This window comes from Rhea pennata, chromosome 3 (genome assembly GCF_028389875.1).
Source record: "Rhea pennata isolate bPtePen1 chromosome 3, bPtePen1.pri, whole genome shotgun sequence".
NCBI classification, from domain to species: domain Eukaryota; kingdom Metazoa; phylum Chordata; class Aves; order Rheiformes; family Rheidae; genus Rhea; species Rhea pennata.
In genome coordinates this window covers 65,576,603-65,601,886 of record NC_084665.1, presented here as the reverse complement: position 1 = coordinate 65,601,886, position 25,284 = coordinate 65,576,603, and the positions used below count along the sequence as shown (strand labels likewise).

Sequence of the window (25,284 nt, the reverse complement as noted above, 5' to 3'; positions counted from 1 at the left end):
CTGGTAAGGCGTCAGCAAGGTGAGGAGTCCTTCCAAAATGCACTGTCTAGTTGCCGTGAAAGGTTATTATCCCACCCTCGTTCAGAAAGCAGTAAGCAACCTCTACAATTTCTAGTTCTACCTCACTGAACAGTTCAGCATTGCCTCTGCTAGGGCAAATAAAATCAGTGGCAATAATGAGTAAAAGAGCCCACCCTTCATTTGATATCATATTTTATTATAAAAAAACAGCATTCAAAAGAAGAGAGACTACTCTTCCCTGCATTTAAAGAAAGGGGATTAAAGCCAGGACTTGAAATTTCAATCTATTTTCATTTTTTGTTCTGATTCATATCCCTAACTCTGAACCCATTCACTAGCTTTCAACTTGTATGCCAGGCCCTTGACAGAGAGAAAAATCTCTTTTTCATTTGAAACAAACCTGGAATAGATATAAATTGTTTTTATTGCAGCCCAGTTCAAAAACACACATAAAAAAAAATGAAGGCAGGCTCTTATCTCCGTGCTGCAAATGGTGAAACAAATGTAGAGATCTTGCTGACTGTTTTTATGAGACTTCAAAACATCACTTAAATCTGAGTCTAACTTAATCATCAGGTTTAAAACTGAATTTAAATCTTCCTGGCATGTCCTTCTTCTGTCTGTAGTTGTAAGTGCCCCTGTACTGATTTTCCAGTAAACAGATTAGAGAAAACTTGAAGAAAGGTTTTAAGCAAACCAGTGTAGCAAGAAAAATTTTCCATCATATATTGACTTCTGCTTCAACTATACAACAAGAAAAATCAAAATATAAGTAAATAATTTCAAACAAGTTTTATTATTTGGTACTTACATGCTATATAGTCTTAAAGAAAACTACATATTTTGGACATTTTAAAATATTGTGGCTATGTACATACAGAACTAAGAGTGAGAAAGGGACCCAATTAATTTTTACCACATCACAGACTACTATTGAAGCACTCTGACTGCATGGCTTTTTTCCTTTCCATATATTCTGGCAGATGAAGTATCTTGTCATTGCATTTCCATTGGTTTTAGCCTATCTCCTTTATAAGATGGGCACTTTGCAGCAGCAGCAAGTCATTTCTTCAAAAATTCTTCAGCTCTTATCTCAGAAGAGTTCTACTCTCACAGACTTTCTGCACTGCCTGTTACGGGCCTCGCTCCGTGCTCAAAAGCAGCACAGGAATCTTAGTGGGCACCTTCTCAGCCAGCATAAACTGCAACCACATAAACCTCAGTTCCCAATAGCCAAGGATCTACTCACTGACTTTAGCAAGCAATGCACTGAGCCCTGGTTGGTGTCTCAAAAATAAATACCTAGCGAGATCTACCTGTAACGGTATTGTTTATCAAAGCATAAAAAGGTGCAAAATTTTACAGTTATGCCCAATAGCAACAAAAGTGATAGGGATGGAACAGTGATAGCAGAAATCAGCATCAACAAACGAAAGAATAAACAACCCGCATTGTTCCGCTTACCACTCAAACTGTACTGCGTTATAAAAATCACACACTACATAAAAAGCACAAACATTGACCATTTTCCATTTGCTCTGAAACGAGCAAAATCAAAATAATTCCAAAACAAACCTGCTTTCTCATCCAAAAATCAAATATTTCAGGTTTCACACAGTCTTCATAGTCTGGTAAGGCAAAGGAAAAGTCCTCTATCATTGGGAACAGCAGCAATTTACAGGACTCAGAACAACAGGATATTTCCCTGTGTGTACATGCACATATGTGCACAAGCGTACACATCTTTTATAGTACTGTGAACATGAATGTAACAAAAAAAAATCAAGTTTGCAGTATCATTTTACCACATTTTTCTAATTTATTCAATTAGATGATTTTTGTACTGAACAAAATTCATAAATACATTATCTAGAAGAACAATAGGTTTTCCTCTTGTCCATGAAAAAATAATGCTTTCAAATTTTCACATTTTAAAACCTGCCTTGTTTTGTGTTTTTAGCGAAAATGCAAGATCATAGTGACGTCTCAATTTACAGAATGTCCCTGTAGGAATTACATTTACAAGAACCTGATACAGAAGCCTATACTTTGCCCCCATAATTAGAGTTCTCTGCCATAATATTTAAACCAACAGGTTTAAATAAAACACCCCATTAACTCTACTTGTAGAGCAATGAGGTATTTATTTTTCAAGTATTAGAGCCATAAAGTGAAAAAGATTCTTTGCCAATTTTAGTTATGCCTTTTAAACCAACACCTATCTTTTAAAAAAAGAATCAGTCCCACCACCCCAATCATTGCTTTCAGATTCCAGTGTCTTGTGTCTTAAGGAATGCAGAAAATATCAATTTACTAACAGAAAAAGCTTGTTGGAAAAAGCCATTTTAAGTAATGCAGGTGAAGCATGATTTTTCTAGTGATGAAAACTATTAGAAAGGTGATCAAAGTCTATTCCCATCATTTCTTCTGCTGGTTTTACTAAAGTCCTTCCAAAAAAGATATCCAAGAAATCTTTAAAAAACTGGAGAGAAGAAAAAACACTCCTTCATAGCGTGGAAGAACTCCATCGACTACAGAGATGCTTACATTACCTTTGGTTCTTCGGAAGAAACAATCAGATCACTTCTACAACAGAAGGCAGCAGAAAGGACAGGTCAGCAAACAATAGCAATACTTCAGAATGCTGCTATACATAAATATACAATCTATTGTAAGGTGTTTTTTCCTTACATTTTCTATCCACAGAAAAAGAAAATAAATGCTGCTAGTCATATCCTATTTAATCTACTAAATTAATATGCGCTTACATCCTATCCTTTAAAAGTTATGCTCCACTTCAGAAAAATCTACTGTGCTGCAGACCATCCCTCAGTATTAGTGTCAGCAAGAACATCATGAGTGAAGTGTATTCAGAACTTTATGTATAAGGCAGCTCACCAGCTACCCTTCTGCATGAGTGTATCACAGATTGCAACATTTGAAGAACTAGAATATGATTGCAGATCACAGGCTGATAATAGTAACAATTGTTTTTCCTGTTTCTGTTTCTGCTTGAAAACACAAGGCAAACATTTTCAAGCATCCTCAGGAGGCACTGTTGTGCAACTGGACACCTTCTCAAACAAGAGATGAGTGCTCATTATTCATGCCTCATCCGCATGTACTTGGCATGTATAGATTTGCAAAGAGAATAAAGACGTACTTCTTTCCCCCAAAGAATTTACAGCATAAAACATTTAAATTAGTCAACTTACATCAATTATGACCTTCAGGTCCTCTGTCAATTATAACATATTACAAATTTGTATGTATTAAGCCAAACCTACCTGCTGTTTGATGTGTTTGAACACTATCTACCTGAGGCAACAGAGTCCCCTTATCTTCAAAGGCTAAAATTGGATTCAAAGGAATTTCAGGACTATTGCTTCCATCATTGTTCATGACATCTAGCCGAGATGGTTTAGATCCAATAGGTAGGTTTATGATCTCTTCAAAGTTGTCATTCTGCATAGACATTCCATTTTCATTTGTACTTTTCTCTGGATTGAGATTGCTGAAAGAGAAACGCGTTATTTCTTCATAAATCCAATCAAGAACTGAAATTTAGTCCTTCTCTGAGCAATCTTACAAATGGAAGAAAAACCTGAATTAATCTAGAGCATTTTTTCAGCCAGCAAAAACAGAACAAAACCAAACCAAACCCCAAAACTCTGCTACTATTATCACTGATACCACAGCTGATAAATCGTTTTTATAGCTAAGTACTGCAAATGTTTCTCCACAAATACCCAGGTGGTTTTTACATTTGGCCATGTTATAACCAGGCCTATAGAGAGCTTCAATGACACTGCAATTCTGAGAAGTAATTGAAATGGAAACTAGTAAGAAACGCCCCCACAGTGCAACCACTGCTGCCTTGAGCCACCCACCTAGTGCAGTTTATGGCCTCCAACATCTTTCTGGCTCTCATAATCTTTGCAATATTTGAATGCTAAGGTACCCTTCCTCTTACTGCAAAGCAACGTAACCGGTCTTAGATATGACCACTATCATTTCTTGCTGTTCCTTAGAGGCTCTGACCACCTTCTGTCTCTGTTTTTGAAGCAGCTTCTTCTGCCTGTCACTCATCCACAAAACAAGCAAACAAAAACAAATCTCTCCACCAGTTCAGTTTTCCTATCAGTCTTCTCCGCAAATTCTTAATGCTTGCTTTCAGGACACTACTGGAGTCCTCACTATTCTTCTTCTCTGCACTCCTCCCTTTTATCACGCCCAAGCCAAAAGAAACACCTTGCATATCCCTCACGCCAATCTGCACCTACCATTCATAGAGCCTTTATGGGCAAGCCCTAATGTGCCTCCCTCAATTAGATGCGTTATAAGCTCCAACGCGTGCGCACACACACACACACACACTCCAATTACACATATTTGCCTGAGAAAACACATTATCTTGTTTCAACATCTTCCTCCCTCCCATCCCTCCCACCCCCCATCCCCTTTCTTAGGGAGCGCAGTGTCAGCTCCTGCTGCCTTTGTGTGCAGGACGTGCTCTCTCTCCACAGGAGAGGAATGACGGTGTACATCAGTGAACAAGATGACAGCAATGAGACTGGAAACTCCTCAAGAAAGAGTTAAGTATTCAGCTGTCACTCAAAAGCATCATGTGATCTTTCGCAGGTGCTTCTTCAAGGCCCTCCACAGGTCAGTCCTGGCAATCTTGGGTATCTGCTCCCTATCTGGACCACATCACAACTGCTTAGGTGCTTTAGAAATGCTTTAGTCAAAGGCCCAGATGTAATTTTCCCAGATTTCACCAAGGCTATCAATTTCTTCAGGCCACTTCTGAGCAGGTGGCTTGGTTTTACAGGCTAATTTTCTGCTGGCATTAGATTTACTAGTCTTAAAAAAAATAAAATAAAATAAAAAGCTTGTAATTGGCATATGGTTTACTTTCATTTACTGGCTTCTTCGGGTGGCTAACTCTTCACAAATAATTACAGAGCTATTTTACAGCACTTCCCAAGAAACAGAAGAGAATTACTGCCCTTCTAAAGGTGGTAACACTTTACATGGAGCCCATATATTTCCTGTGAGATTGGTTTTCAAATCATCTTTTCCAGTTTTCCAAGCCATCACCCTGTTCCTTTTCAGGAAGCCAAATCTCCTTCTCTAATCTCTGGATATGCTGAGCAGATTTTCAGATTAAAAGCATGATTCCCTGCACTGAGTTTGAGGACAGATCCAGACTCCCGGCTGGCTGCCTGGGAGATCACAGGCAAATCAGTGACCTCACCGTCTTGTGCTTGAGACCTACACCTGCAGGATGAGGAGCAGAATCTGTGCAATGTTTCAGGACTAACAAAAACTGTTCCAGAAGGCATAATTATTGCATTATTATTCATTATAAGCTTTCATATTATTTATTTCTTCCCCATCTATTTCCAGTCTGACCAGGGGACAGAACTACAACAACACAGCATTAGGAAGCCTGACTGGGGTGGGGAGAGAGTGGAAGATGGGGACTGCTCATGCATATAAATTAAACAGCCTAAGTACCACAACAAATATTGATACAATGAAAAACAGCATCTTGCTGCTGGAAGCAGATATTAATTTCTCTATCTGACTGATCAGCTGGCTCTGGAGATGTATAGCTCTTCATATTTATTTTTCAATGTGCTGCCACGATTACATTGTGACTTAGACTGGGATTCATAAACTTAAAAAGATGACTGACAGGGGAGTCTGTACACTCACAAAAAAGGGGCACACAAGAGGAATCCATGACTACGTATTTTTCTATTTTTTATACTGTAAGAAGTAGGGGCACTCCAAATCTGCAGCATCAGGGGAGAAAGTTTAGAAGAGCTAAAATTGTGGAATTCCTTTCCACAGGACACCTTAAGGGCCATAAGCTCAAAAGGAGCTCAGACAAATTCCTACGAGATTGGACCTTTGGTCAGACCTGCTGTGTACAGCTCCTCGTACCGCACTTTTGGTCAGACCTGCTACGTACAGCTCCTCGTGCTGCCTCATCTTCCATTCTTAGTCATGTCTCAACAGCTAGCACAACACTGCAGATACTCTCCTCAGACACGTGATGTTGCAGACGTATTTTTAAGAGTATTCTAAACTATCAGATAATTGTGCTTGTAGCAAGATACCTACATATTAAAAAAAAAAAAAAAAAGGCTTCATTGTTTAAACCGCATATCCAGACATCACAACCAGACAAATCACTGAAGGACAGCTTCACTGCTGCTTAAATAAAGCATCTGTGCAGTTTTGCATTTTGATCTGGACACATCAATACTAATAAGAGAAATTGGCATTAGTTCAGAGAAGCACAACTAACATGATTAAAATAACTGGAACATCAAAAAATTTAAACTAGTGAAAATTATTAAGGATCTTTTGGCAACTCTTTTGCTTAAACAGTGAAAAAAGGCTAATACAGTTGTCTTTTAAAGAACTTATTGCTATTTTAATATTAATTTACTCTCAGCTTCTAGATGAGTGTTTGAGCAATCTCTAAACCATGTAAATGTTTACCCTCTTAGCTAATTCTTTAAAATCTTTTTAAAATCTAAATTTTTATACTTCATCCTTTCTAATTTTTTCTTTTTTAAACAAGAAGTATGAAAATATATATTTTTAAAAGCTTTTATTTCCAAATCGCTGTTTTGAATCCACATTTTCATGTGCTAACCCCCCCCCCAACAATTTAGCTAGAAGTTAATGTGCCATTAATTATATTTCAGCATTCCCATGAACTTACAGTTTTCTCAGTAATTCTAGATGTTTTATAATCTAACTGGAAAATTTCCATTGCATGCTCCATTTAAAAATACATTTAGTGTTGCCCTCTCCATCATACTGCACCTGGATGAGTGATGTCTTTATTTATCTATGTTCAATTGTGTTCCTGCCAGTTTGGGGAGTGGCCCCAAATACAAGTATTCTGAGACTGGTCACTGAACTACACAAACCACTAGTCCTACTTAAAAGGCACGTGTTCAGGCTGGGCTTGAGGTGTGTACAAAACAGATCCATTAGCTACTGGAGAGAGTCCAGCATAGGGCTACAAAGATGATCAGAGGGCTGGAGCATCTGCCCTATGAGGAACGGCTGCGAGAGCTGGGCCTCTTCAGCCTGGGGAGGAGAAGACTGAGGGGGGATCTTACCAATGTGTCTAAGTACCTGAAGGGAAGGTGTCAAGGGGACAGGGACAAACTCTTTTCAGTTGTCCCATGTGACAGGACAAGAGGCAATGGGCAGAAATTGAGCCACAGGAAGTTCCGCCTGACCGTGAGAGTGACAGAGCACTGGACCAGGTTGCCCAGAGAGGTTGTGGAGTCTCCTTCTCTGCAGATCTTCAAGGCCCGCCTGGATGCAACCCTGTCTAACATGCTCTAGGTACCCTGCTTGAGCAGGGAGGTTGGACTAGATGATCTCCAGAGGTCCCTTCCAACCTTACCGATTCTATGATTAGTTTTTGCACTTCACTTGTCCTGGAGGCTGCGATACAGCAACTGTAGCCCAGAACTTCTCACTTGGTACATGGTAGGAGCAGCACTGAGGTTGCTCTTGCTCCATGCCTTAAGAGGACTCATCCTCCCTTGCTCCTTTTTCTTCCCCATACACACATATTTCAGAGAAGTCCTCTAGGCAAAGCCTTTGTAAATCTGGTCAGAAAGCTGGGCTATCCTACCCTTAAAACACACTCAGGACTTTTCCAGATAAAAGTCAAACCTTGCTGAGGGCTGGAATGAGGTGCTCACAGAGAAGATCCTCTCCATCTGTGGCCTTTGTACATGCTTTAGTATCAGCTGTAGCTAGGTGCCGCAGACACCAGCAGCAGGTGAGATGCAGTAGCAGGTGGTGGTAGCACCACTGCTTTTTCCCTTGTGATAAAACCCACACTGCTATGTATTCCTTCCAATGGTTTTTCTGACTACCTGTACCAAGCTAACACAGGGATGGTCCCATGCGCTTCAGCCCTAGCAACTCCATAGTGTGGAGATGTATCCCTAAGGTAGAGGGAAATCTTCTGCACCCTAACCTGGCTCATCAGTTTCCCCTTCCATAGCCTCATATAGACTTTCTATTTTTGCCCCCAACTCTTCAATCCCATTTATTCATTTTTGACTTTGATTACACCGAAGTTCCTTCCATATGGGATACGATGCTACATGACAGCATTTATTAGCATAGCACATTTTATACTACAAACATCAAGGTGCATCTAAGGCCGGGAGTGATTAACATTTAATAGCTGCCCAAGATGATTATGAGACGGCTCTGCGCAGCTCATCTAATGCAGTTCAGTGCTCAGTGTCACTGACAGACCTTCTCCCAGCACGAGCATCCTTGTCAGCATGACAGGAGGCTAAGAATCCCCCAGGCATATGGAGGGACTGAGAAAGGGCAAATTCCTCCTTCAATTAGTGCCAATCACACCATGAAGCCTACTGCCCATTACAGACTGCTTGATGGCTTCCCACATCCAGGTTTTTTATGCATACTCTGGCATTACTTGCATAAAACATGAGCTGACTATGGGATTATTTGTCTTTCTGCACTACTAAAAATAATAATAAAAAAGCTTGACAGCTCATGCGTATGCAACACCAAATTTCATTCGGTTCAGTACAAAGATTTCAAGTATTTCAACAGTTTCTCAAAGTCCAAATGACTTGCTTCACGGCCACAAAGAACCCCCAATGTTCAGTATCTGCCTCCAAAACTCTTCTTACACAGGACAAAAGCTTTTTTAAAATAAAAAGTCAAAACCAGTAGTTCTGTATTTCACCTTAAGTAGTTTGTCTAATATACAAAGCTTACTAACCCTTTCAGCAGTTTTGAAATCAAAATATCTAGCTTAAAAGCATTACAAATCCAGAGTGGTTTTATGAAGCTGTTTTTAATAACAGTAGAACCAACAGAATTTCAGTCTTCCCATAACATCTTAATCTATGAAAAGAAGCTAGGAGGAAAAAAAATAAAATAAGAGAAAGTCTTTCCCATTATTTTCAATCTGGATAATACTTGCTGGCAAACCACACATTCTTCCAAACACTCTAAAGAACTTTTTTTTAAAAAAACCCAAAAGTGTCCCCTCCCCCTGAAAAAATACACAAAAGTCTTCCCTAACACTTGGCAAAACTGGATTATTGCTAAACGAAAGACCACCAAGTTTTTCTTTACTGAACACAGGAAAAGATAAAAAAAATAAACAGGAAATAAGGCAGATTCACAGATATTTTTCATCTGTACATTAACTGAATAATGATGTGAAAAAATAATCTATTACTTTAATATCCTCCATCCTCTAAACACCCTCTAGTCCTTACTATTGCTCTTACCTGTCCAAATTTATGGGGGTTGGATGTGAAACAATAACATGCATACTGGTTACAGGTTTCCCATTGTGTGGAGACTGTGTTGCATGCTGCAGTCCTACTGTGGGTTCCAAGGGAGATGCAGGACTTGCTACAACTACCAAGAGAAAACAAGTTTTTCATAAAACCAAGCAACAGTATCTACTCACAAAGTAGAATTGCCTGTAAAAGGCAATGCAAGCAAAAATTTTTAAATAAAGCTAACTTCTCTTTCCTGTCCCCTGCTCCCAATCAGTCAAGTTTCAGTCTAAAATAGAAAGCTTTAGCTTTGAATTGTGGCTTTTGCAGTCAAGAACGTTCAGTTCGCAGTGATATACACAATTCCAATATATAAGCCAGTCATCAAAATGGATCAAAACAGGCTGCCAATATCTGACTATGTATTATGCTGGTACTTTTAAAGCAGCAAAAGAGAATAAATAGAAGTATACTGGGACAGCAACAATTTCATACTGGTATTCTCAGTTCCTGTGTTGATCACTGACTGTAACCCAAAAGGAAATGAAGAGGCAAAATCTCCATGGAAAAGTTATTCAAAATATCAAAAATGCTTCAAAATAGTAGCAAATCTCTACTACAACATTGTACAGAGCAACACAAAATTAGGATATCGCCATGCCTCATATAAATAGCAGATGATAGATGGTATTGACCTGTCTCAGGATGTTCTTTTAACCTACAGCCCTCTACATTGTATCTGAAGTCATACTAATTTACATACAGTTCTTTCAATGAACAGCAGCAACTGCACTCTACCCTGTCATCTATCACAATAATTTCAAGGACAGTTTAGGGTTCTCAGGATTAGACATATTTATCAAGGTTACCCAAAATCCCAGCTGAAAAGACCCTCTATTTGCTCCCATTTTGCCATGTGCTAAAAATCTGGGCTGAAGCTTCCTACGCTGAACGTCTTAGGCTGATTTTTTGCATGCTTCTAGTTGGTAGACATTTGCAATACACATTTCAGAGGTTCTACAAATGGATGGAGAGAAAAATATATACAGCCTTTAGTATCTAAAAACAAGTCTGGGTCCTCTGCTTTGGAAAGACAGAACTATCTCCCATTTTAGAGCAGAAACCAAACAAATGGCAACAGGTGATGGATTTTGTTTCACTGTATGATGGAGCCAGTCCGCAAAAATCTTCAAGCTTTGCTTAAAGGTAAAATTGAAAACAGCCTAAAACAGCCTGCTGGAGTTTAATGCAGAGAGTTAGAGCTGGCTGAAGTATATCCATTAATTCACATCTTTAACTCAACGGCATACCTAGATAAAGCAAAGCAAAAGAGTAGAGCAGCCCTGAGAGTGGGGGCAGTTTTCTGTTTATCCAGTCAGTCAAAGGCTCTAGCCCTCCCTTGGGATTAGGGAAACAGAAGTCCAAATTCCTCCTCTGCCTCAGGAAACTGCCTTCTTGTTTTCTGCCTCTGGAGAGAAAGCACTAGCCACAGGTTACAAACTTACTCTGTTTCAAGAAACTATTCGTAGCACTAGTATTCTTTCTGAAAGAAAATATGTAAGCAAGTAACTTCCAAAAACACGTAATGAATTCTGTGTCAAAGTTTCCTAGCAGCTCTAATTATAGTGTTCACTGTAAGCATCCAGAAAAAACTCAGGATAAGCAGTGAACGCTGCTATTTGTCCTCCCTGTTATTCAATTCAAATATGTATATATAAAACAGAAATAATGATTAATAACTTTTAATATGTTATGTTACAACAGGTTAAGCCATTTAATAGCTCAGCTTAGAGATTTTTAAATCCTGCCAACTTTTACTTGGTGATACTTGAATAAAAGTAAAGCTTCATTTTGCCTCCCTTAAGTAACAATTCCTAGATAAATCTTTAGCTAAATGACCAGAAAATGACAGAGCAGAATAGGAGAGACTAACAATGGAGGGAGACTCCAGGCTTTTTTAGGAGCTGAACTTTGAAATTATAAAAATGGAAATTAAGACTAAGTGAATGAGGCAGCAGGTGTGGGAAAAAAAAAAGTCACAGGAGGAGGTTTAGGATTATAAACAGTTTATTTTGATGACTGAAATGAGATAATCCTTTAAAAAAATGGAATAAGACTGCAACAGCCACATCTGTAATACTATGCAAAAGACATTGTAGAATCAATGATTAAGTTGCTAAAGCTAACCTAGTTAATTTGTTTCTTTGGATTTCACAAATAATTAAACTTGATGACTCCCTCATAAAACACCAATGTGGCAAGGTTTCTAAAAAAGCCAAATCATTTAAGTAATGGCTAACTACCTACACAGAAGCACTAAATAATAAATGCTTGCTAGGACTTCAGTTGTATTCTCACAACGATTTTCTTGACATTTATTGCAATTAGTGTGCCAAGTTTCGGAACTCTATCTCAAGTCATTGTGCTTAATAGCCACTTATTCACTTTGTTGTGCTTTGGGCACAGTTAAACACAATTACCTGTTTCTCCAGTAATATTTGCCTTTGATATATGTCCATTTTGCTGGTCATTAGGTTTCTACAAAAGGAAGTAGAGTTTTTAAAGTCAAAAATGGCACTAGAGAAATGAAACATGCCCAACACTTACACAAATATTAAAAAGCAGCACTGACCTTATCTACAGCTTCTACACGTCTAGTTCTCTTCATGATTTCCTCAAGCCTCTATACAGAGATTAAAAGGGTAAAATGTTTGCTGAGATTTATTTAAAAAAACTTTCCCAAACCATAACTGTGTGTCATTTATCAAAGTTGCATCTGTTTACTGCAGAAAGGCAAATGATCTCTTAACAAGATTCTGTCCACTTTCATATCAGCCATGCAGGTGAGGATTCTGCAGCTTTTCTTAAGGCATATTAATATCATTGATAACCTTCTGCTGCTGAGGTGGAAGCAAACTGCTAAAATTAGATGAATTATAGATTATCTCCACGTATTTAGTTACCTTCTTCCTTTCTAAGCGCTCTTGCTCTTCTCTTTGAAAATGTTTTTCACGTTCTAACCGAATTCGCTCTGCCTCTTCCCGTAGGCGAGCTTCCTCTTCTTTCTGAGTTCATGTTAAAAAAAAGAGAGAGAGAGAGAGAGAGAGAGAGAGAGAGAGAGAGAGAGAGAGAGAGAGAGAGAGAGAAGGAATGATTTACTATTTGAGGACAGACTCACACTAACATCTGTCTATCTATACATACCTGCAGCACCCTAAAAAGGCACAAGTTTACAAGTCACTAGCAAACTTTTCACAATGAATTGCAAGTTTCTTAATATCCACTGTCATCATGAGATGTAATCATCAAGAGATGAACAACCAAAACATTAGTAATCTTATTTGGTTCTGTTTATATTCTCTGACATGTGCATGAAAGCATACCAGATGACAAAAGAGAATACATTTCCTAACCTCGAGCACTGGAACAGCAGCCAGGAAAGTGTTCAAGAGATTCATGTATTGAGATGGTGGATGTTTCAAGTGTCAAACAAAAATGTCAGAATGCCTTAATTAGCAGACAGAGTCATGGCTTAACATGATCAAGAACAAATGGCCACAGGTACATATAATACAAGTTTTTCATTCCTGCTTTTTTTAATTGAACGTAAAACTTCATTGGAACATACTACAGAAAAGCCTGGCTCCCTAGATAAGGGAGTGTTGTATTATGGACTACTATAACAACTCATTAATGAACACTGTAACAAAGACTGAAAAATTCTGTCATACTGTGGATATATCCCAGTTTAGCAGACCTTTGCAAAGAGAGCAGTACACATCAAGTTGGAGAGGGTTGGGGGAAGAGAGCCCTAAGTTTAAGCTATGTTCCTTTAAATATGATCCTTGAAGCATTTTTTTTCCAGAGGCATATATTTAATTATACATCAGAAGAAAAAACGAAGTATCCAGAAAGCATACTAAGTGCTGGAACTGAGTTGGAGATGAAAGGGTATGAAAGAGAGGGAAAGAGTCATCTCCAAAATACCTACCACAGCCCCTCCTGAAGCTGGTAAATTAACACTATGCTCACCATACAAATAAAACGAGAGCACTTTGAAAAAATGGGTTGTGATTCATTTACTCTCATGTTTTTTGAGTAGTTGCACTGATTTCAGCAAGACTGCAAAAGGTGAAAGGTGTTCTTTGACATGAGCAAAATTACCAAACCTAACAATACCTCCATACAGCCTCACAAAACCAGTACTGGGCATGAGATTTGAATGCAGCAGAGTTATGTTTCCAACACACTGACTATTAAGTTATCTTGGCATCTAGATTGTAGGGGACAAATATTTCTCTGGTATACTACCATGCATTAAGTTCTCCCAATACAACTCTATTTTTTTTTTATTACATTTTATCAGTAATAGGAAAGAATTTGTTCTAAGTAAGTTCTAAGGAGGTTTAAAAGAAAAAGAGAAAAAAGAACACTCTAACATATATTTGTCTGGAAAAAATATCTTTGTTGTTTGAATCACTCTATGAAATGAAATCAAACACAATCCTGCTCGTTCTATAGTGTTTTTATTTTAGACAGCCCTCTAACCTAGAAATGTATCTAGATGTTGCTCAGTGGTTCATTCACTCATTCATTCACTTTACTGCCACCCAAACTGACACAGAAATTCTACAAGGGGAGCATACTTGTTTCTGAATACGCTCCATCTCTTCTCTCTCCTTCTGTTCTTTCTCTTCTGTCTGTCGGCGCAGCCGTTCTTCCTTTTCCCTCTCCTCCTCTGTCTCCTTTCGTTTTCTTTCCACTTCCTGTCTGCGAGCTTCTTCCTCTTCTCGGCGGGCTCTTTCTTCAGCTATCCTTTGGGACAATTCCTCCTTCTTTTGCCTGCAGTCATGAAACAAGCAAGAAAAAAAAAGCAGATTACTGACCCAAGACACGAGCTTTACCTAACAGCTAGATAAAAATTTCACTGATGTTTAATTCGTAAGAGCATCAGAACATCTGAACCTGGTCAAGCCAAATCAACTGTTCTGCTTCCAGAAGGAGACAAAGTTGAAGCGCCAAGGAAAATACAGAAACTTTGCAAGTCTGTATCAATACTGACTTCCACTGACATGTGCCTCATGAACTTTCTTAGTTTGAGACAGTATCAGTGATTTTAATCTATCCTGAAAGAAAGACTTTTCTCCTGTGACTTCAATTAATCATATTTTGAAGCAGTGTACATTTTTGCTGCCCCGCTTTACCCTGTGGCAATGACTCTTGAGTTTGTAAAGTACCTACTTTTGTTTATTTTTTGAACTTATCACCTCCCAGTCTCATTTAATGCTCCCCATTCTTGTATTACAGGAGTGAATAACTTCTCCCCTTCATCTTTAATGTTACCTATACTACTCATGACTTTGTAGATTATCCTATCTCCACACAGGAGAGGCCAGATTGTCTTTCCAGCTGAAGAATCCTCATGCGTTTAGTATATTCTCCTGTGGGAACCATTTTATACATGTGATCATCCTTGATCCATGCATTCTCCTAGTTCTACTGTTTTTACTATTTCATAAAGAACATAAAATTCAACATTCAAAAAGTAGATTCACTATAGACAGTGCATAATGCCACTTTTTATTTTGTTCTCCATTTTCTAATAATTTGCAACAGTTCATTTGCTTTTGTTGACCATGACTCAGCTGATACTTTCATACTACAGCTCCAAACAAGATTCTTTCCTGAGTAATAACTAGCTTGGAGACCATCACCGAGTGAGCTGGTTAATCTTAACTTCCTTATATTTGTTCCTTTGCACTTAACAGGATTGAATTTTGTCCTTCCGTTTCTCAGCAACATAAGACACTTCTGAAACTCTTCACCATTGGCTTTTCTCTTTATTAATCCCTAACTTAAAATCAGCAGTAAACATTGTTATCTCACTGGCAACCTCTCCTTTCAAGTTTGTGAAGGCACTGAACAGACACTGAAAATTCCCTTCACTGTGAAAGCTGACTCCTCTCAGCCTTTTCTATCTTTTAGCCTTGGTATTTATTCACTATATTCCTCCTATGACACAGCAGCCTATTTTCTTTAAAAACCTTTAGAGAGCAACCATATTGTGAGACTTTCGGGAATCCAAACTATTAGATGGCTCTGCCTTGCTCCTACGCTTAGCAATGCTGCTAAAGAACTAACAGATGTGAAAGACATAACATCCCTCTAACAAAGCGCTTAACTTGTGCTGAGTTATAGCCACAGTCATAAGTGGCCAAACAGGCTACTCATTTACTGGTAGAAAAATGAGACACCACATTCTCTAATTCCAAGACTGTTGGAGGTCTTGGTTTTAAATGAGAATGTTGAAAGAGCTATAAATCATAGCTGTTCAACATCTGAACACTATTCATAGTAGAGATCTTATGGCTCATGGAATGAAACATTGTCATAGTTGTAAAGATGAAAACAGCCAAGTGGAATTCACCAGCTGGTATAAAGTACAACTTTGGTCATCTCTGAGGAAACAGTGAATCTCTACATTGAAGATCTGCTCTCTCCTCCTGTTATTGTCTATTTTAAAACATTAATAAAAACATTTAGTAATACATAAGACATATTTGGGATAGGATTTTAACCTTACAGATCTGTTTGGGTATCTATTGCTTTTATGAAAAATTCCAAAAGGAAACAATCGCTGTTTGGGGAACTTCTATCTCCTGCACTTTAGTACTACCAGTCAGATATCACAGTGTAACAAGAGGATATTCATAAGAAGCTGCTAGGAGGCTGCTTGAAATATATCCTGTCCACTGCAGAGGTCTAGATCACCTTTCAAGCTCTTCTCTCTCCCTCCTTTCTTGCTCCTCCCGTTCCCGCTGCTCCCGGGCCAGCCGCCTCTTTTCAGTCAGCAGCCTTGTTGCTTCTTCAGGATCAGTTGTACCTGCAGAGGTCTTTGCAGAGGCTGGGGGTGAGGAAACAGTTGGTGGAGCAGGAGGCGAAGATGGGGTGGCTGCTGAAATACAGAGCAAGGAAAACCACTGTGTACAGACACAACAGCAAAGATGAGACCCTTTTCACTTATGTGTAATTAAACAAATCTCTTGAAAGGAACAGAAAACACAATTTGGAAATACTCTGTGAAGTATTTTCAAACTTACATAATTTTTATAAACAACTTTGGGACGGAGAAATAGCTAGATGTTCTTATTCCTTAGATATGCTAGATTCATATTCCTTAGGGGAATCTTATTTTCACTTGATAGGCAAAAGAAGTTGCAGCTGAAAGGTTAAGTCAACTTCTCTGTGAGAAGAATAAGTACTGAAAGATGCTCAATAGGAGTTACACTGCCCCAGCAAGTCCCACCACCACGTTTGCATGGTTTGCATTTCCAGGGTAATCACACATGGTCATGCAGGCAAAATGTTCGGGCAATGCTTTGAACTGTCAATAATTCTGTAGGAAATAGAAACAATTTCAGATCTTGGGAAAATACATGCAAACACGTCATTAGGAATGGCAAGGAGATGGTTTTAACTCTACGTAATCTCTTCAGAACGTCTGAGTATTTTCCTCGTCTCACCAAAAAATTCCCATAGAGGTTTTTTCCTCTCATTCCCCTCTTACACCTCACTGCATAAACAAACACAATTTCATCTGCTTTCTCTGTATTGAGTGCTCACATCTACCAACTTTTCTACTCTGTCTCCTTCTATCAAGTAAAATCTATGCAGGCCTTTATACCTGCTTCAAGGAAATTCACCTCTAACTCAAAGGCTACATCAACATCAGTAGTTTAGAGTGCCAGTGCCTGTTCTCCAGCCCTGAGGAGAGCTGGCACACTGTAGCATTCTTCAGAGCATGATACTGTTATATTTCCAAAACAGGCATTCAATCTGCCCATAGGAAATGGTCCCCAGCTTGGGGAGGGGAGAGAGGGGAAGAGAACCCAGAAGTAGATGGGAACTTTGAAAACTCTGGGATGGTTAAAACAAACAAAGAAACAATTCAAACACTCTCCTAAAGCTTGGGAGCCCTTTACATCTATGCTTATAGTAATCCTGGGGACAGGAGATGAAAAAAAAAAAAAAAAAAAAAAACGTGAGCTTACAGTTGCAGCCTGGACAAAGGACAGAGTTCCTGTGCTGAAGGCCCTTTTAATTTATTAACCTGGACCAAAGCAGGGCTGTTGCTCCAGAGGGGAGTGCAGCTTTGTGCTGCTTGAAGTTGACTTCCTGTCTCAGGTGCTGAACCTGCCAGTGCAACAATTAGCTTGTCTAACACTCACCTATGTTGCTATCAGAAAGTATGATGACAGCTTGCATAGGCACACCTAAAATACCTTTAAACTTGGGTGGGTATTAGTAAGTATGAGATTTGGTTGCAGAAGCTTGTGTAGCTCTGCCAGTCATCAGCCCATGCTGATCTCCTAGCTACTGTGACTACACAGCAAGCAGTAGCTGAGCCAGACAGATTAAAAGCCAATTCAGATAACTGGCTGAAATCAGCCCTTTCACTTGCAGCACACACCTAAGAAACCTCAGCAATGTCACTCTATCCACAAATGCCACACTTGCCCCTTCTCCAGATTCTCACATTCAACTAGTGACTAAGGGTTGGTAGTTGAGGCCTCCATCTGCAGTACTGGGCCTGTCCTCTAACTTCACACCTAAAATACTTAGCTTGAGATCTTATCTTTGATCTCAACCATTACCACCTCCTCCAGCTTTCACAAACACATCCAGTCTGAAATGCTGCTCACCACTTCAACTGTAATATCCCTCATCTCTACCTGTTTCTGTCATGAATACGAACTACTTCACCTTCAAATCCTTTCATCACCCATAACCTCTTTCTGCACTGAGCGATCTTGTCACAGACAGCTCAGATATTGACTGATCCCACAAAGGAGTCCAGCCTCTGCTCTTCCTGAGCTAAACTGTCAAAGTCACCCCATTTCTTTGGTCTGCACCTTGTACTTGGAAAGCAGAGCCTGTAAACATATGCAAAGTTATCTCAGTGATATCTTTGACATCCCTTTAAAAGGAAACTTTCTCCTTTTTTGATACAGACAAAAGCTTACCAGAAAAGCAGAAAAGCATCACTTTTGTGAGGCAGGAGTGGAAGTCCACACTGTCATACCAATCATCTCAATCTTTCTTTACATGCCTATGACTAACAGATGTGTCCATTTATTATTTGCACCCATACTGTAGACTCTTTGTGGGATTATACCTAGTGTGGGAGGACTTGGGAATTAGATTGGAACTGCTATAAGAGAAATTATTAGAACAAAAAATATCAATTCATATTAGGTCTTCTCTTATAGAACACCCAACAACTATGTATCTTGCAGTTAAATGCAGGATTATTAATTTCTTGAAGAACAATCTTTCTCACCACAGGGAGATCTGTGAATTGTAAATTCAGAATGTTAAGTAACCCATCCTGGGAATCCTAGCAGTCACAAGAGCCATTCTATTCCATCCTTAAGACAGACAATTTATGCTGCATTTATAATGGTTTAAAATGCCTGTAGAACAAACTTAAATTTTCAAATTGAAGATTTATCTGGCTGTGCATCTCCTCTTCCTTCTCTCCCTCCTACACTTCAAGATCATTATTTTATTCTATATATAACTCCTTTTCCAGTCTGCTGCTTTTTAGTGTTTTTTTACCTTCAAATTCTTTTTCTCTGAAAAATTCCGCCCATTCATCTCTGCATTCTACTTCATCCTGCCAATCTCTCTCACGAGGTGGTACTTTTGCAATACTACAGATAAGCTGAAACAATTTAATTTTATCAGCACCATTGTACTAAGTGTCTATCAGAGCTGGACATTCTGACTGCTCACATTACCCTTATGTGATGATTTCCCACATTGTTAATTTTCAGACCATTCTTGTTCTACTTCAGAGTCTCAAAAGCAGCTGTACCATCATGTGAGGAACCAAGTCCTGTCCAAAAGGGCAGAAAAGAGAGGGCTGTGAAACCGCCTTGTACAAGGCAGGTCTGCGTATTGTTCCAACTGCTACAAACTGGGGAGGGCTTCAGCATTTTTATACCTTCCTCCCAGTGAACATACATCTGAGACCAGAACAGTCGCCATCTTTGGTTGAGTTGTAAATTCCTTACAACTAACAACATATACCATTTTCAGGAATGCTCTGAAGAGTTTAAATTAACATTTGATAGATAACTATTGAAAGAAGTTACATTGTTTCAGAGAAAGTGCAGGAAAGCCATGAAGAACTCTCAGGCATCCCTTAACCCAAAAGAGAACATCTCCTTACCTTCAGTGAGCTCTGCTGGGACAGCAAGCTCTTCCCGACTTGCAGATTCTCCAGTATCTGCTGAAGTTTCTTTACTCTCTTCTGTCTTCTCCTCATTGGCCTTTTCAGTCTCCTTTTCTGGTCCTTTATTCTCATTCTCTAGTTTGATCTCTTTTTTGACTGGCCGGATATTGCCAGGAGAGGGAGGACGTGCCTGAGCTGAGGAAGCTTTGGAGGAACCAGGTGGGGAAGTTACCTGCTTGGGTGTGCCAGGCAAAAAAGGCAAAGATTTTGATGCATGCCTGTGTAACCACAAACAGAAAGAGTGCCAATCACTATCAGACATGCTGTACTGGATGCCACCTAAACATCACCTCAACAGCTACCATAGCTAAAAATAAAAGAATTTCTATATTTCTCCATAGCTAAAAATAAAACAAATTCAATGTTTCTCTGCTATTTAGCAGGACAGCTGGAGCAACAGATTAGCTTTCATGCACAATGCTTCCTCTTCACAGCTCTTCAGACGTTTAAGTAGTGAGCCCCGGCAAGAAGGAAGAAACCAGGTTACATTCCTCCTTCCTTCCACTTCCTTAAAACAGTAACAATTTTCTAAAAGCTAAACTTTTTTTTCTTTGTTGCAAAGAGAAAACATCTACATCACCAAATAAGCTCTCACTGCTGTTTCCTGTGAAGACTAATATTTAACAACCAGAACAATCAAAGCTGGCTATAACTCAACCTCCAGCTAAGCATGTACTTGGCTTACCAAACTGGAGAGGGAGCTGGTGATCTAGCTTTGGGGTTGGAAGAAAAATGACCTCCTTTAAAGCTGGCTGAGAAGTTGGATGATAAATGGTCTCTTTCCTTTTCTTTTTTGTCAGTCTATAGTTCAGCAAATAAAGAGACAAGGTCAAGCCAGAGTTCACACAGTTGAAGAAAGCAAAGCAAGTTCAGTTAAGGATGAGGGACTGGGGGGCTGAGGAGTTTGAGAAAAAGTTGTGCTCAGTCCGTAGTTTTCACAGCCTGTTTGGTAAGTTCATTAATGTAATTCCTGCAACAAATCCAATGCTGTCTTTGTCAGCAAACATGCATTCGACAACAAGTATCTTTCTTAATCATGCTCTATGCTGGCTTAAGATGTTATGGGCTAATTTCCAGATAATTAATTTCATATGGGCAAAAAATTACCTTTTAAGGTTTGCTCTCTGTTGCTTGCCTCACAGTACCCTCCACTGCTCCCAAAGCTAAAACTTGCTCCCTGCCACAAACCCTGGGCTTCATTTGACAAAAGAATCACTTCCTAGCCTTCAGCTTAGTCAAGGTCCTCATACAGCACAAGTTTTTCGCTTTTATGCTTACATGCCAGTGCCACAGATGCCCTCAAAGACCTGACACTGTGCTACAATAGTTACACTGTTCTCTTTTCTCTTGGCCAGTTACATGTATGAACTTCCTCAGCCCTAAATCTTACATGAGGTGTTGATTTCTTCTTTCTCCTTCCCTATTTCTCATCTCAAGATGGTAACTATAAAATTTTTATAAATAAATAAATATATATACACACATACATACACACACATACATATATGTATGTGTGTGTAAAAAATTAGGTATATGTACAATATATGTACATATATAAAGATTATATATACATATATATACATATATTGTACATATATGTAAATACAAAAAGATTTCTATTTTAACTTTGAGCACATTTCCTACTAGACCACATTAAAATTTAGGTATCTACCTATCTTTGCCCTTGTCCTCCCCCCAAGCATAAATGAAAAATTTCAGATTTTTTGAACTATGAGCTCAGGCTCATGGAAACTTGAAGCATGGGAATACTGGAGAGTACACTGAGTTGCCACTCAGTCAACATGATGCTGAGAGGATGCTACTTGCCACATTGGCTGGGGCTTAAGCATACCTCCTGCAGCATGTGCACCACACTGCTTTACTCTTCACTAGTTAAAAGGGCTCTGTAACACCCATATCTCTCCTGAACTTAAAGCCAGTTTGACAACTAGGAAAGAAAGACAGAAAACAATTTCATGAGCACATAAACCTCTGTTTATCTTCATGAACCCAAGAGGTTTTTGGGTCATTAAGGTAAAAATTAGTTATTTTAAATTGCCCAAAACATCACTTAGTGCTGGCAAGAGAAGGTCCCTATGCTGAAGTCTTTACTCAATGAAGAGCAATTAACCAGTTCTTAATCAGTAACATTTATCAGAGCTCTACTGATTAATATGATGGTAATCATCCCAGTTACCAGAGTATACGTGGCCAGGATAAAAAGACCATGAAGAACAGAATTTTGGCTTTCTAGCAATAATTATGTAGTGGATCTGTATCACTAGTCCTGAAGATAAAGTATCAGCTATTTTTTCCTCAGCATCAGTAAAGCTGGACAGAATTCCTACAGAAGTTTTCCAGTGAAGCATAATAATCTCCACAACATACTGTCTGTTGAAAATAGCTCTTAGTTCAGTTGCTTCGTAATAATACAATAATGATCATCTTACATGGTTGCCTACACCAAAATGTATCAACAGTTCTTCTCTTTTACTTAAGGGGGGGGGGAAAGTAATGAGAAGGACCCAAGAGGTGGCAAACTGATGGCCCTGGAGACTGCAATGAACTACACGCACAGTATGAGATTTCTCCACAGATATATTGTAGCTCTATGCCTTAACTTGAACTTGAAGGGACCATCTTCTTTCTGAAAGATCAGGTGCTAGCTATGATTCATGCTACTTTCATCTGAAGTTGTTTCTAACAGGAACGTCAATAGCAGCACTGCCTCTTGCAATTTTGCCTACCAGGCAAAACAAAAATACCAGCACTGCTTACATGACCTACTGCTGAAGTGACCTTGCTCTTCTCATACTCTGTATGAGCCAAAAATGTGGAGTACAAGGAAAAATGTAACTGCTTAGATACAGCATATAATATCTGAACTGGAAATGGCTGTATCTTGTTGGCTTGCAGCCTTGGCAGCAAGAATTTGGCCTGCCTGTGCCACACTGTGCCAACGTACCCTGAAAGTTCAGATCAGCCACAGTACAGCTACCAAATCATTCTGAATGACTAGTACTCTGCAGGAAACTTTGCTTACAAATCATGTTCCTAACCCCCCTCTGCTTTTTCAATGAGGAAAGGTTATTAGCTTGGTGTCCCAAGGAACCGAAGCCAAAAAGAACATGGTCTGTACTTATGTACATGGATATGTAAGCACGTTTGCCAGTATGTGCTTCCTCCCATCTCATGCTGCATCCGAAAGGCTCAGCTAAACTTGACAGAGACCTCAGAAGATATGAAGTTCTACAGGCTCTGTGAAAACAAAGGAACCCACTCATCCCACAACACACTATCAGCCAGGGGCTTAAAAGGCAGCAAAGAATCGACGGAGAAAGGGACTGACTGCCTCTTTGTGCCTTGTGGGAAACTAAGGTATCCACTCTGTAAACATAGGTGTTTTCCCTAGCAGATTCTTTGATGTATCAAATTTAAGGCTATGTCACCACCTAAGGTAGTATATCTCAGTTAAAAGCCAACTAACTATGAAGCAAATCTTCAGAAAAACAAGAGGAAAAAAAAAAAAAAAGCCCCAAACAAACCAACCAACCCAAAAGCAGCCAACAAAAACACCCTTAGCCAAGTGTCCTTGTAATTACTCCTGTTCTAACAAGCAGTTTGATCAGGTGGTTGTGGTATTAGCTCACATACAACCAGCAAGCTTACCCCTGCATGATGTGCCGTCCTCCTACGTCCAACAGCATCAGGAGTAGAAGTAAAAAGTTTTGCTCGATCTGCTGGATTTCTACAGTTCATGGCCTTGTAGGACAGAGGGCTGATGGGGCTGCAAGATGCTGAACGAGGACAAATGGGGATAACTACGTTTTTTTTTTTTTTTTTTTTTAATTTATTTATTTTAATTACAGAGCAGCATTGGCGGTGAAGTGACAGAGGAAAGCCAGCAAGGAATAGGAACAGAGAAAGACAGAGAAAAAAAGGTATTAATACACAGAGGAATGACTAATTCTCATATCAGAACCATCATTTGATACACTAGCTTGGCCACACAAGCAGCAATGATACAATTCGAACAGGTGGCACTCATGTATTTTTACATTTGTAAGCTAACGGTTTATCTTAAGTAAATTAATAGGTATGTCACATAACTGGGTAGTAGAAAGTCATGAGGTTTTTCTGTTAAAAAAAAATTTTTTAATACAACTAGTGGTTCCAAAAAAGCATTAGATACAAAATGACTGTTCTGACATTGATTAGCTCAGTACATTCATTTTCATAGATTCAATTACAGAAAACAATCAAACCAAAATTAGATATCCTATTAATTGGTCTTGGAAGTATGGGGGAAAAAAATAGAGAGACATGCACAAAGACGAAAACACACTACATTTACAAACAGGATAGCATAGTCTCAGAAATCAATGACATTTCTTTAAGTGAAATAGAGAAACTCATATAGCTTGTTAAGTATAACTTGCAATTTCTTGGCTAAGTCTGCTAAAATTTCAGAAGTGTATAGTACATACATATTTTTAGCCTATCTAGAATACATTGCTTTGCTCTGCCTTCCATCAGAATAGAATTCTAGTATAAAATATAATAATTTTTAATTTTATTATAAAAACATGTACCCCCTATAAGGTAGGCTATCAACAGAAAAAGAAATTATAGACAGTCTAATATTTCAGTGTTGTCTACAACTTTTAGCAAGTGACATTTTTTAAACCCTTCAAGAGCCTTTAATATTCTTGATAATGCTAGAAGAACAGAAGACTTGAATACATTCTTGGTAACAGACAACTGCTTCACCCATTATAAGAAATAAGCCAACAAGAATAAATCAGCTTAGGAATGAATATTTGAATCAGTAACCAGGATGGCTGCCTTCTTTAGCTTTGCACAAGGACAAAGACTATTAGCAAAATACCTCATGCCAATGGCAAATTATCAGGTTTTGGATATTTGGATTCACATTCAAAGAGAACTGTAACACTGCAAAATTTTTCATGAGAAACTTTTTGCAGCAAACAAGTATTCTTGGCGTTTCTCCCAATTTAACTGAAAGAGGAGATTGGAGAAAATTATGTTATTACTGCAGAACTTTTCCTATTTGTTTGTACCTTCTCTCCTGATAATTTAATACAGCCTTAGCATAATTGTCCAGCATATTACTCAAAGGAAGAGAGCACATGTCTATATGATATCTTTTCCTTTCTCTTACTATGGAAAAAACAAACAAACAAACAAACCCACAACTCTCTTTCCTAAGGAAGAAAATTCTTATCCCTCGGATCCCCTCAAGCACACGTGAAAGAACAGTTCCACATTCAGTCACTCTTCCAGTTTTACAGCAATATAACTCCTGTTAGAACAGCAGCTCATAAGCTTAGCAGCATGAACTCAGCAAATTCTCCTGCATTGCGAACTTAACATTATGAATAGAGAGAGTCTCACGTAAATGCTACAGTAAGGGTATTCATGCTTGCTTTACCAGTTAAGGTGATGTATGTTTAACGAGGTTTTAACAAGTGACTGACTTGATAACATAGCATCTCACGCTTTTTTGTTTGAGTGTGCCTAACTCAGACAGGAAGCAGTACTATACTTTAAACAGCTTACAATTTATGAGTTTTCCTTCCTCGGTGAATCAAGCCTCTTGATACATTCTGATTATCTGAAGTT

General features: G+C 38.8%; 1 protein-coding gene across 3 annotated transcripts in view; it reads right to left on the bottom strand.

The window, feature by feature from the left end:
- Window positions 1–829: 829 nt before the first annotated feature.
- Window positions 830–25,284, bottom strand: part of MAP7 (microtubule associated protein 7) — a 124,579-nt gene continuing 100,124 nt past the window's right edge. The window contains exons 8-18 of one of the 3 annotated variants that reach the window (XM_062572506.1): window positions 23,311–23,462; window positions 20,327–20,442; window positions 19,579–19,859; window positions 16,116–16,299; window positions 13,991–14,186; window positions 12,308–12,409; window positions 11,977–12,027; window positions 11,825–11,882; window positions 9,351–9,483; window positions 3,309–3,535; window positions 830–2,607 (exon numbers count right to left, since the gene is read on the bottom strand). In XM_062572506.1, coding sequence (XP_062428490.1) covers window positions 2,597–2,607; window positions 3,309–3,535; window positions 9,351–9,483; window positions 11,825–11,882; window positions 11,977–12,027; window positions 12,308–12,409; window positions 13,991–14,186; window positions 16,116–16,299; window positions 19,579–19,859; window positions 20,327–20,442; window positions 23,311–23,462 — 1,511 coding nt within the window. In that variant the 3' untranslated portion in view covers window positions 830–2,596. The remainder of the gene's footprint in view (window positions 2,608–3,308; window positions 3,536–9,350; window positions 9,484–11,824; window positions 11,883–11,976; window positions 12,028–12,307; window positions 12,410–13,990; window positions 14,187–16,115; window positions 16,300–19,578; window positions 19,860–20,326; window positions 20,443–23,310; window positions 23,463–25,284) is intronic. The other 2 variants (XM_062572507.1, XM_062572508.1) reach the window with 2 other exon arrangements.